General features: G+C 42.9%; 1 protein-coding gene across 4 annotated transcripts in view; it reads left to right on the top strand.

Moving 5' to 3' along the window:
* UBR4 (ubiquitin protein ligase E3 component n-recognin 4) overlaps window positions 1-12636 on the top strand; it is an 84191-nt gene that overhangs the window by 32385 nt on the left and 39170 nt on the right. For 2 of the 4 annotated variants that reach the window (XM_075721705.1, XM_075721707.1), the window contains exons 47-63: window positions 95-258; window positions 482-698; window positions 1100-1316; window positions 3886-3949; window positions 4430-4564; window positions 5229-5403; window positions 5636-5773; window positions 6214-6335; window positions 6709-6820; window positions 7357-7487; window positions 7629-7806; window positions 7999-8103; window positions 8618-8755; window positions 9434-9602; window positions 10342-10438; window positions 10876-10983; window positions 11465-11581. In XM_075721705.1, the coding sequence (XP_075577820.1) occupies window positions 95-258; window positions 482-698; window positions 1100-1316; window positions 3886-3949; window positions 4430-4564; window positions 5229-5403; window positions 5636-5773; window positions 6214-6335; window positions 6709-6820; window positions 7357-7487; window positions 7629-7806; window positions 7999-8103; window positions 8618-8755; window positions 9434-9602; window positions 10342-10438; window positions 10876-10983; window positions 11465-11581 (2387 nt within the window). Of the gene's footprint in view, window positions 1-94; window positions 259-481; window positions 699-1099; window positions 1317-3885; window positions 3950-4429; window positions 4565-5228; window positions 5404-5635; window positions 5774-6213; window positions 6336-6708; window positions 6821-7356; window positions 7488-7628; window positions 7807-7998; window positions 8104-8599; window positions 8756-9433; window positions 9603-10341; window positions 10439-10875; window positions 10984-11464; window positions 11582-12636 lie in introns of all 4 variants that reach the window. The other 2 variants (XM_075721706.1, XM_075721704.1) reach the window with 2 other exon arrangements.

Here is a 12636-nt window from a genome sequence, read left to right as displayed (position 1 = left end):
TTTCCAAAGGAGGCAAGCTCTTTCTGCAGCTTTTTTACCCTAGCTTTGCCTGTTTAGAATGTATTTTGTCAAAAACGTCTCTCTTCCCTTTTAGCAACTCGCACATCCAGCCAAGTGAACTTCCCCATTGACTTCTTTGAACACAACCAGCAACTCACAGATGTGGAGTTTGGAGGCAATGACCTGCTGCAGGTTTACAATGCTCAGCAGATAAAGCACCGGCTCAATTCCACTGGCATGTATGTGGCCAACACAAAGGTAAATGGGGCACTTTGGGGATTCTCTTGGGCTCCTAGGTGATGTTATTTTCTGAATTGATAGCATGCCTTTTCTTAGAAGTCTGCATTATTCAAATGACCCCATACAAATCCCATGATACTGTTAGATAAACAGTGGAGGCACCTGTGTACAGACTTCAGATTCTTAGCCTAGGAGTGAATTTTTGACTTCACCTTTCTGAGCTGCGATTTGTCTTCTACAGCCTGGGGGTTTCACCATTGAAGTGACGAACAATAACAGCACGATGGTGATGACAGGCATGCGGATCCAGATCGGCACACAAGCGATAGAGAGAGCACCCTCATACTTGGAGATCTTTGGCCGCACCATGCAGCTGAACATGACCAGGGCTCGTTGGTTTGACTTCCCTTTCACTCGTGAGGAAGCCTTGCAGGCTGACAAAAAATTAACCATCTTCAGTAAGCCTTTGTTAATTGTTTGCTTTGACTACCTGTTGGTTTTGCTTGGGTGGGTTGAAGCTGCTGTGCTTCACCTCATAGTAGGGAGGGTTTCCACAAGCTGTTTGTTTGACCTGACTACAGAAACAGTTTGAGGGGCGGATCCTGAACATTTAATAACTTTATTTCTGGCCCAGTTTCTTGCTGCAGTGGATGAATGTGCAATAGCTTAGTTCAGCTCAATAATTTTGTGTTGAGGTAATAGAGAAGGAAAGTGGCCTTAAAAAGGAGATGAAACTGTCCGAGTGACTGTGTATTAATGATGCAGTGTAATCGTTATCCTGACCTTACAAAGCTATGCTTGTTTGTATTCAGAAGAAGCTGTTATGTTAGTTTTTAAGAAATTTCTCTCATCACTGCAGTTGGGGCTTCTGTGGATCCTGCTGGAGTCACAATGATGGATTCCATAAAAATTTATGGCAAAACCAAAGAGCAGTTTGGATGGCCTGATGAGCCCCCCGAGGATTTCCCATCTGCTTCAGTGAGCAACGTTTGTCCCCCAAACCTGAATCAAGGGAATGGCACTGGAGACACGGAGTCGGCAACCCCTGCTGCTGCCAGCGGGACTGTCCTGGAGAGGTATTCCTGCAGTCTTTCTTTTATTTCTCCTTGAAAATGAGTAGTTGCTCTAGAGGGAACCTAGGTACGCTTGTGTGCCTTTCTTAACTGGGAAAACTTAAGGGATTTAGTGAGTTGTTCTCACGGCCATACAAAACAACAACCTAAAAGTCAATGACGATCTTCTAAGGAGGGCTTTGTGCTCACTCTTGATTTATCTGATGGAGTAGATGGATAGATCCGTGCGCATGGTTCATGCTGCTAAGTTCATTGGTTACAGCGGTCTTGAAGAGCTAAAAGAGATTTCTGCCTTCTCGGTACATTTTCTTATTTCAAGCTGGCCCTTTTTCATTCTCTAGAGCTCACAAAGGTTAGGCCTCTCTGAAGTTCAGGTCAGTTTTGAGGAGGACGTTGTGTGTCACCTTGCTTTAGGCGAGTGGTTCCCACCAAGGTATCTTGTAGCCGGTATGTCTCGGGTTTAACTACTGTGGTGGAGGAAGCGTTAGGTCCCTGCCCCCGCAATATCCCTGTTGAGAGTCAAAGCATGAGGGTGAGCTGGGCATATATTTAGCAGAAGAAAGATAACTTTTTTTTTTTAATATCCACCCCGTTTTTTTTCCCTGAGCTCCTCCAGTCTGTGCCATAAGGGTTGTAGAAAGCCTGGCAAGCTAGCAAGGATAGGAGGGAAACAGATCAGAGAGGAACTAGAACTGCTGAAAAATGAGCATTTTAAGGGATATGCTGCCTGACTGTGAGTAGGTGGTGGTTAATTTTGTCTTACTGAAATTCTCAGGTGAAGGTTCAGGGCTTGAAGTGGTGGATATGTCCAGCTGAAGAACCTGTTTAGCCATCCTTTAATATTTTGTCTAATAGTTCATGGGATTTTTTCCTGTGTTTAATTTCTCTTTTCTTCCCTCCTCTGCTGTGAGATCTCCACAAGATGTCCCTCTCTGCACAGACATGCTTTCTGGTTTTCCAAAGCAGTGGGATTATATTCTGAAAACTCAGAATCAAAAAAAATTACTCTTTTTATTTTTACTTACGTGTTACAGAATGCAGCATGGTTACCTTATAAAGGGCCTCTTGAGTAGGAACAACTAATGGCAGGCAAGAGGCAGCTTTCCTATCAGAAGTTTGGTGTCTGTACTTCAAATTTAATCTTCAGTGGTGCTTTAAGCAACGTGCTTGGCTTCTCTGTGCTAGGTGACCTGGATCTCCTTTATTTGTTTTGCTGTTAGGCAAGTGTCTGCTGCCCAGATAGAAAGAACCATGCTTAGATTTACTGTATATAGCGCTCTCCCAGCTTCCTGATTTCCCCATTTAATTTGCCTTTTGCTTAGAATGTGTTCTAGGGAGTTTTTCTGTGAGCTTTACACATTTTTTTTTTTTTTCCTTTTTCTTTGCTCCCCCAAAGTTCTGAAACTGAGTCCCTAACCACCCTGGACCGGTTAGTATGCCATCCTTTTCTCTGCACGAATGAGTGTGTGTCAGAGAGACAGAACACATGATGTGGCTTTTGTTGACTGGTTTTTTTTGTTTGTTGTTTTCCAAGTGACATTTGCTTCTTTACATTCTGGTCATTGCATGGCAGATGGTTTAGCAAAACGTAAAGATGAGGTGGTTTGCAGATTTTTGCTGTATACAGCATAAGTGTTGCTTGTTTGACAGACTCCTCTTTTCGCTTTGTTCCCTCCTTGGTCTTTTTATCCCACGTAGATTCCCCTACTAGCTTCATGGAGGGTGGCTGCGGGTAGGGGAATGTAATGTTATTTATCACCACCAGACCAGATAATTGTTGTTTCTTCTACCTCGTATCCAATCCTACACTGTTATTTCTCCCCTTAATGCTACCTCTTCCCTCCTTTTTCCTGTATTCTTGCACTGCTCCTTCTTGTGTGTCAGATGGCATTTCAGGTAGTTCTACCACGAGGGATGAAGTGGTGCTGCAAGGGAACTTCAGCACTTTCCCCGCAAGTTGTAAATAAGGTTTCCCTTGGGGCAAGTATTTTACTTAGTGTGCCGTACCGCTGTCAAAAGTTTGGACTTCAGCATCTCTCACTTGGGTCATACCCGGTGCTCCAAGTTAACTTTCCTCTGGAATATTTTGCGCTGAAACTCCAAATTGGAAAGAGCAACCTGTGTGAAAATAGCAAGCGAGTAGAATCTTGCTCCCTTAGAAAAGTCGGTTACGCTTTTTCCCATGTGTCATACCAACCCTTGATCTGCAGTCATATGTACGTCTGTGGGCCATGGTGAATTGGTACTGTCAAGACAATCCAAGTTATCCCTGCTGCAGGCTGTGTAAGGAAATGTTTTATCCTCTTTGGTAGAGAAAAGCCCCTGTCTTTCAGCTGTGGATTATTAAAGCAGTCCTAAGTTTGTCTGTGAGCGTGAGCCAGGTTTAACTCTGGTCTGTAACACAATGAAATGATATGCATGGTGCCTGTGGCAGGTTTTATCATGCTTTGATTTTGTACTTGGCATTCGTTAGCTGTCTCTGAGCTACTCATGACTGTAGCCCGCATAAAGCAAAGTGCTAAGGAGAGAGAAGGGTTGCTGTACTCAAGCATGCTTTCCTTTCTCCCTTCAGGCTAGTAGTGAGTTCTTTAGAAGCGCTGGAAAGCTGCTTTGCTGTAGGACCAGTCAACGAGAAGGCAAGTAACTTTCTGAATACATTCTTGAGCTTTCAGAGATGGGGGAGGAGGGGCAAGATCAGCAGCACCTCCTGCAGCCCCGGGGGCCTGATACGGAAGAGAGCCGCATCCGTTTTGCTCAGAGCGCTGATCTGAAAGTTGACTTAGCGAAAAGCATTTGAAACTAGTTTAGAATGACAATTGGCATTTGCATTTATCGCTGGTGGGATTTTTGTGCTGTAGAGTGACCTCGTTTGCAAAACCAGCAGAGTAGAAGCCCATAAATCTCAAAAGGACTTTTCTTGTGTAGACATGTGAAATGTTCCTTAAATGTCAAATAATAAATTGAGGAGGCTATCAAAACGGTATTGAAGGAAGGCAGAAACTTGTATGCACAGTGCAAGGAGGGGAGGGAGCTGCAGGTACGCTGAGAAATCGGACTGTGCATCACCTTAATGGTAAACGTACTGAAGAATGTTTTTTGTCTGTTCTTGGGAGCAGGAGAAGAATAAGGTGGCAGCTCAGGAACTGGCTACTATGCTGCTGTCCATGCCAGCTCCTTCCAGCGTCCAGCAGCAAACCAAGAGCCTCTTGGCTAGCTTGCACACCAGCCGCTCAGCATACCATAACCACAAGGTAACATGGTGCAAGGATCTCCGTCTCTCCTGTAACTTGCCAGTTTACAGTTGAGGTGCAGGATGTCCCTAGAAAGCCCTTCCTCCATGCGGCGTAAACCTGCTGGCTAATGTTCCTTTAGCTCCTGCTGCCTGCCTTGCTGGCTTTTGTGTTTCACCAGAACTTCACTACTTAAAATGCTTTTGGAAGATTTTGATGGGAAATACTGTCAGTTAATCTAAGAGAAATCACGATCTCTAAACACAGGAGGTTTGTCTGCAAACTGTGTAGCTCTGGTTTCCATTTCCACAGGCATCTGGCTTAGAGTTACAGGAAAATACTAGGGTAAGTAGTGGTTAGACTGTGTGCTAACCTAATTGCAGTAAATGCACAGATGCTTGCAGATAGCCTTTGCTAACCACTTGAATGGTTATGTTTATACACTGGTCTTTCCATCCACATTTGAGCCTGAGGGGAGGAAAATGTGAAAATCCGTTCTCAAGCTGGATTTCTTCTGTTACAGGATGACTTTAATATTAGTTGTCCTTCTTAGGTGACATTGGCCAAGAGCTAAGGCAGCAAGTGCCAGATTTCCCCAGGATCTGTCCTGCAAGTTGTATTTCAGTTGCCTTGTTGTGCTGCTGTCTGTTGTTATTCTTTGCCTGTGTTATCTTTCACTTAACAGGATCAAGCATTGTTGAGTAAAGCCATTCAGTATTTGAGTTCCTCAACCAAAGAAGGAAAGGACCTTGATCCTGAGGTGTTTCAGAGGCTGGTCATCACCGCTCGATCCATTGCTATTATGAGGCCCAACAATCTGGTCCATTATACGGAATCAAAATTGCCACAATTGGAAACAGGTGGAGAAGTCTGGATTTTTCTTCAACTCTCTTGTGATAACTGAGCGTGTCTTGGGGTATCTGGTTCGGTGTGACAAGGATTGTGTTTGACACATTTGTTAGGCATGCGATAGTCCTTGTAACGAGGACATCGGAGCTTCTAACAAAAGCCATTTCAAGTAAACTTGGTGTTACCCTGCTTGTTAACATTTTCCCCTGCACATATCTGACAACTGTTTTTTTACCTGTACAGAGAATGAAGAAGGGCCAGAGGCCCAGAAGCACGCTGAAGGAGATGGCTGCACTTTCATTACCCAGCTGGTCAACCACTTCTGGAAGCTACATGCATCAAAACCCAAAAACGCCTTCCTTGCCCCTGCCTGCTTGCCAGGTGCGCTAGCTCTTCTTTTGCTACTGTAAAGCCTGTGTATTTTGAAGGAGCCTATTTTAAGCTTGTAAACAGAGAAAATGACTTGTTCCAAACTACGCTTACAGTGTTAATGATGCAATGAATGCTTTCTAAGGTATATCTGCTCTAATGCTTTTGTTCAAAAGTATGTGTATTGTGCTAGTAAAAAGGGACTGATGATTGATTTATTCACATTTGACTTGGTGCATGCTGTTAGAGGCTGTTCAGTGGTGCTGGTATATGGTGTGCACAGCGTTCCATTAGGCAGACAGGACTGGTGCGTAAGCTCATTCTGGACTGAAACTTCAATATATTTGTGGTGCTAACGTGATGTGAAGTCTACAAACAAAATATGCTTCCTGCAGTGTCTCGCTCTCTGTGCTGAAATGGAAAGATAGTTGATTACTTTTATCCCTCCTTAGGTCTCACTCATGTTGAAGCCACAGTCAATGCTTTGGTGGATATTATCCACGGATACTGCACGTGTGAACTGGATTGTATCCATACGGCATCCAAGATCTACATGCAGATGTTACTTTGCCCGGTATGTAGTCTTGCTCTGCTCTGCATCAGCCTATAACACTGGTAATATGAAGAGAATTAAATACAGTTAGAATGAAAATACATAGTACGGATACAAAATAGAGGCATGCAGCCAAAAACATAGAGCCAGAAGTGAATGAAGGAGAAGTTTCTCTCCTTGTATTTTAGTAATGTTTGTGATGCGCTGCATGTGGAACAGTAAGTATTGCTTTATTGCTGGGGGAAACAGGGAGTTTAGTTGGTCAGTGACATGCGTCTTTTATGTGAATCATGACAAACGGATAGTCATAAGTTTATTTTTAGCTATCTATCCAAACACTGTGAATAAGCACTTAAAGCTTGAGAAGTTTAATGATTAACTATTAACCCTTTAGGATCCTGCAGTGAGCTTTTCTTGCAAACAAGCTTTGATCAGAGTGCTGAGACCAAGGAACAAGCGGAGACATGTCACCTTGCCATCCTCCCCTCGGAGCAATACTCCTATGGGTATGCCAGATCCATTCATCTTTGCATTTAAATGAGCCATCACCTCCTTTATTTGTCAGAAAAGACAAGAAAATAAAGTAGTCTTTTAAATGGGACAAACCCCAGTCTTTTTCCTTTCTTTTCTCTCTCTTGACCCCTAAAAACTTTTTTTTAAAAAAAAAAAACAAAACATTCACCTCTTCTTTGATGTTCTTGGATTCAAAGAGGAGATCTCTCTAAGATATTCCCATTGCAGTGTTAGGGAAATCTGAATATTTTATCCAGGGGGTAGTAATCCAAACTGTCCTAGTATTTCTGTGCATCGTTTCAAGTCCTTATAAATCAGTCATAAAGATGTGTGCAGACCAAAATTAGGCTATCGGATCTCCATCCAAGAGATACTTTTTTGGCATTGACATGAATTGTAGTTGTCATGGAATCTATTAGTGACTGGGGGTAAACTGGGGACAGCTTAGGTTTTTCTCCAGCATTAATTACCTTGTTCATTGATGATGTGAGGAAAGAGCACATTTGTGAATTAATCCTTTGTAACTCAGGAGATAAGGATGATGATGATGATGATGACGCAGAAGACAAGCTGCAGAGTTCTGGGATAGCAAATGGCGAGCATATCCGACAAGAAAGCCAGGAGCAAAGTGAGGTTGATCATGGGGACTTTGAGATGGTGGTAAGTCCAGAGTGCTTCTCTTTGGAGCCTGTTAAGCATGTTAGGTACTTGAGTTTAATTTAGTTATGATGGATCAGTTTGTAGTGCTCCATTAGCTGGTGGTGGTTTGCTGAAAGCTCTCCCTGTGTTTCCTCTCCATAGTCTGAATCCATGGTTCTGGAGACTTCTGAAAATGTGAATAATGGGAACCCTTCTCCCCTGGAGGCTCTTCTGGCTGGAGCAGAGGGATTTCCTCCCATGCTGGATATCCCTCCAGATGCGGATGATGAAACGATGGTGGAATTGGCTATTGCCCTGAGCCTGCAACAAGATCAGCAAGGTAAGGTGTAGGCATTATTGGCAGTCAAAAAGGTAAGTAGAAGATGAGGAAACTGGAAAGGAAACAGAGCAGAAGCTGTTGATGTCATCACCAACAAAGCAAAGATAGTAGAACTAGGAAATGTATAGAGAAGGCTAGAGTTAACATAATTCTGCCATAGAAAGATACTCATAATTTGTTTTCTTCTTGCAGGGAGCAGCAGTAGTGCACTTGGACTTCAGAGCTTAGGACTGTCTGGCCAAGCACCCAGCTCTTCTTCTCTTGATGCCGGAACGCTCTCAGATACAACAGCATCAGGTAACTGTTCACTGTGAGGAATCAAGCTTTTTTGATTTAGACCGAAGTAATGACTTAAAATTTGTTTGTAAACACAGTTTCGAAGAAGCAATTATCACTATTGGCTTCATGTGGTTTTGATAGCATATTTATGACCTTTTCCTGCTTTGATGGACTTTTGTTATAGGCTTCTGAGGAAGTTATTTCCTCCTCTTAAAATAAAGCAGACAAAATAAACCATATACTATATTTCCTTTGCATTTATAAACAACCAGACATTGTTCTTTAAATAACTTGTATAATTGTCTATTTGATGAGAAGGTTTCCTTCTCAGGGTCTCTCCCCTCCACTGCTTTTAGCAGACTTAAATGTACTGATGGGCACTTCTAAGTAAAGTTCCCTTTTGATTTGTAGTTGAAAATTGACGTAAGAAACAAAGACAAATATTCGTGGCTTTTCTTTTGTAGCATGTGCTTCTTTTGAAGTTCTATCAAGACAGTGTTTTTACTTGTAACAGCTCTCTTTATTCTCTTAGCTCCAGCGTCTGATGATGAAGGCAGCACAGCTGCAACAGATGGCTCAACGCTTCGGACTTCACCTGCAGACCATGGTGGGAGCGTGGGCTCTGAGAGCGGCGGCAGCGCGGTGGACTCCGTAGCTGGTGAGCACAGTGGTAAGTACCTCTTGCTGCACCGGTGTCGGTACATCTGTTTTCTACTCTAATAGGACTTTACCAGAGTGAGAAGGGGTGAGTAATCCCTGGCAAAGAAGAAATCTCAGTTCCAAATAGATGATGCCATGCATCATTTTATGGTTACTGCAAAAGTGCCATACAGATCAAATATTTCCTCACGTTGTATAGTTTTCTAGAAGTGTGGAATCTGCAGTAGTTTTTGCTGGCCTGTAATAACAGAGTGCAGAAGCCTAGAGCAAGACTGAAAGAATTCGCTATACTGCTGGATAAGCTTGAATGGGATAGAATTAATTTCTGTCTTTTTTGCTTGGGACTGATACTCAGGTAAAACTAATCACAAACTTTTATAAAAAATTTTGTCCACATTGCCCATCCTGTATATAACACGCCTCTTCTGACTCGGTTTAAATTACTGCTGTGGAACCAACTCAGTTTGGGCCACAAAGATGAGACTGGCAAACAGAAGAATGCCAGGGGTGTTAAGTTGCATCAGTAGAAATTACTCTCTTCTGGCTATATGAAGATAACCAAAGACAGGATCTCCTTAGAACCGTAATTGCAAAGGATAGTTCAGCTGCATCAGTTGCTACGAAGCAGGCAAGAGGCATGTTCAGTTGTGCTGACATTGTCTTTCCCTTTCCCTTTCCTCTTTTTCAGTGTCTGGCCGTAGTAGTGCCTATGGGGACACGACAGCTGAAGGCCACCCTGCTGGGCCAGGCAGCGTCAGCTCAAGTACAGGCGCTATCAGCACTACCACCGGCCAGCAAGAGGGAGATGGTTCGGAAGGGGAAGGGGAGGCAGAGGGAGACGTCCACACCAGCAACAGGCAAGGGGCTTGGTTTTCCTCTTCAAGAATAGCACATCTGGTCTGCAGCATCATTGTTTATAGAGGAGTGGACTATAGGTGCTGAAATTCACGGAGTACGATTTGTGACTCTGTTGGATAGTAAAAATCGGAAGTCTGAAACGTGGAATAGAGCGAACTGTGCCACTGGAAAATGCTTCCCTCTGTGCATTCACCATGTGACATGTTACACATACCTTATGTGTGTCCCACAAAACTGCTGCCTGTACAAAGCGATGAAAAAATCCTGCATGAGTCTATTAAATAGAGGAATGACTGAAATCTACAGCTTGGGAGCTTGTGAAATTCAGTGTTAGGAAAAAAAATATGTGCAGGAGCGCTAAGCGCTTTGGGAAAGATTTGCAGTTTTTCATTCTGTGGGAACAGATGCTCAGTCGTTTTTACAGTGCGCTGTGGAACTGGTTTGTAGTCTCTGTTTCTAGACAGTTGAATCCTGCAAGTAGTCACGGTAGGCAGTGTAGTTCTGAAGTGAAGAACTACATCCATGGTCAGAGTTGCTCTGCATCTTTGACATCGCTTGACTGTAAAGTCTGAGGGAGTCCACTCCTGTCTGTGCTGATTTGATGACCTTAGGATTTCTTCATGCTCTGAATTTATGCAGTAAATTGCAGTGCTCTTGTTGATAATCCTGATGGGTCTAGTATTTCTTGTGATGTGTCTCAAGTCCTTTGTTTCTGATTCCTGGATTCTGACTTCCCAGGCTGCATATGGTCCGACTGATGTTGCTGGAGAGGCTGCTGCAAAACTTACCTCAGCTGAGGAATGTTGGAGGAGTCCGGGCCATTCCTTATATGCAGGTAACCGAGGAGGGCTCAAGAGTTAAGCCTTAATAAAACACTTAATTACTACTACTACTGCCGGGTTTCTGTTTGCGCATGCATTTCCCTTTCTCTTTGCTGCCCAGTCACAGTGTGTGAGTCCAGCTCTAAAGTGTTTGATCGGTTGCACAGCATTCCTTACCCAAAGATTTTTGCTAGATGTGTACCCTTTCTCCATGTGGCATTAGTTGGCTGATGAGCCTAAGGGCTAAAATCCTTGAACCCCGATGTATTTGGGAGGGTCTTCTGGGGTTTATGCTGAATGTTCATATTGGGGTGTGATGGTGCAGGCAGAATTTGAGAAAGAATATAAATTAATCAAGATAAAATCTGCAGGCGTTTTGTGAAAGATAGTCTGTATTTATCTTAAAAACATGGAACCTGCCACCTTTTAATTCTCTGACTTCTGTTCCCAGGTTATTCTGATGCTCACAACAGACCTAGATGGAGATGATGAGAAAGACAAGGGAGCTCTAGATAACCTTCTGTCCCAACTGATTGCAGAGCTGTGCATGGACAAAAAGGTAAGCTGTGGTATGAGCATGCACTCTTCCATTTGCTCCTTCTAGACAGGGCTTCTTCCAATGGAGGAATTAAATGCATAGGAGTCATAGAAACCCCATTGCTGTATGGATGTGTTCAGGCAGTTTATGGCTCTTGGCTCACTTCACACAGGGTAGAAAATTACAGGAGTGTCACTCACACTGTTTCCTGGTTCCGGCATCCACAAGTGAGCGTGAAAATGTGTTTTGCTTGAATTCCACTCTTAAAACAGGCATGATGGGTGATGCATAATTGACATATATACCTTTTCATTTGTGTAATACTGTTCTCTGGCATCCAGGCCACTGTCTACCCTTATATTGAGGAATTTGTGCTGCTTTTTTAGTATTACTGCCTGAGCTGAAATTAGAAATGCTTCACGAGGATCAGAGCACTGAAATTTAGATGCTTAGGACATTGTGCTCAGTGCCGTAATTAAGCAAGCAAGCTCTCTCCTTGCAGGATGTGTCTAAGAAAAACGAACGCTCTCCTGTGAATGAAGTGCACTTGGTGGTAATGAGGCTGCTTAGTGTGTTCATGTCCAGAACTAAGTCAGGATCCAAGTCTTCCATTTGTGAGGTACATTCTTTAAATTGCTTTGTCAGGGGATGATGTGATTTGGGGGGCTTTTGTTCGTCAAAGATGGTCTAAAAGCTACTAACTGAAATAGCTGGTCTAAAACTGAAAAACAGTTAGCAGTGCTTTGGAAAAATTCATGAGGAATCCGTAACGTTACTTGACACTTGTGAAAAAAGGTCTTTGCTGAAACTCAGAATGGAGGAAACCGACCTTTAAAAAACAACTGGATTCACTTGTTTTGTGGGTGGTTTCTGACTGAGCTAAGGGCAGCACATTAATGATGTTATTTTAAAATGGTCTAGCAGATTTTTTTCCTTGCTTCTTACTGGTTCTGAATGGGTTAAAGAGGATTTGTAATGTGATTATTGGAAAGCAATATGCTGCTGTGTCAACGTAAAAGTCGCTAAGAGGATTCCTTAGATATTTGTTGCTAAAAGGTACAGTAATAAGGCATAAAAAGCAGTATGTGTGGTGGGAAGGAGATTAATAAAAAAGCATAGAGGTTAAAAAATTTAGTCTGAACTGCATCAAATTTTAATGAGCTTATGAGCTGTGGGGTTTGTTTGGATTTACAGGGCTGCTTTAATAGTTTTATTTACAGTAGCTTTTTCTCCAGCCTTTGTTATTCACTTGAGCTTCCCACAGAAATCAAAGCTCATCGTCTTGCAGAATGCAGGTGGAGCAATACCTGGGTGGAGCAGAGCCTCTGAGCGGCATCTGCAACAGGGACTCTTTCTCTACCAGAATTCACCCCCAGCTGGCCAAATCCCAGATAAATAAATGGAAATCCCAACTTTAAAAAAAAAAAAAAAAAAAGAAGGGAAAAAGAAGAAGAAAAAAAAAAAAAAAGCCCTAGTCGTCTAATCCACAGCAGAGTGGCCTCTGGCACATGTGTCGAGGGGAGATTAGACTTAAGAGGAGATTTTATTTGTTTTCCTTTACTAAGCACTTGTTCAAAAGAGTCTCTGTAAATATTTGAGTTGCTTTTCATAAACACAAAAAAAGCAAAAACCCCAACCTCAAACGAACCCCAAACTTAAAAGCTGCCTGTAAAG

Source organism: Pelecanus crispus, chromosome 15 (genome assembly GCF_030463565.1).
Source record: "Pelecanus crispus isolate bPelCri1 chromosome 15, bPelCri1.pri, whole genome shotgun sequence".
Classification (NCBI taxonomy): Eukaryota; Metazoa; Chordata; class Aves; order Pelecaniformes; family Pelecanidae; genus Pelecanus; species Pelecanus crispus.
This window is presented reverse-complemented; position numbering and strand designations above follow the sequence as displayed.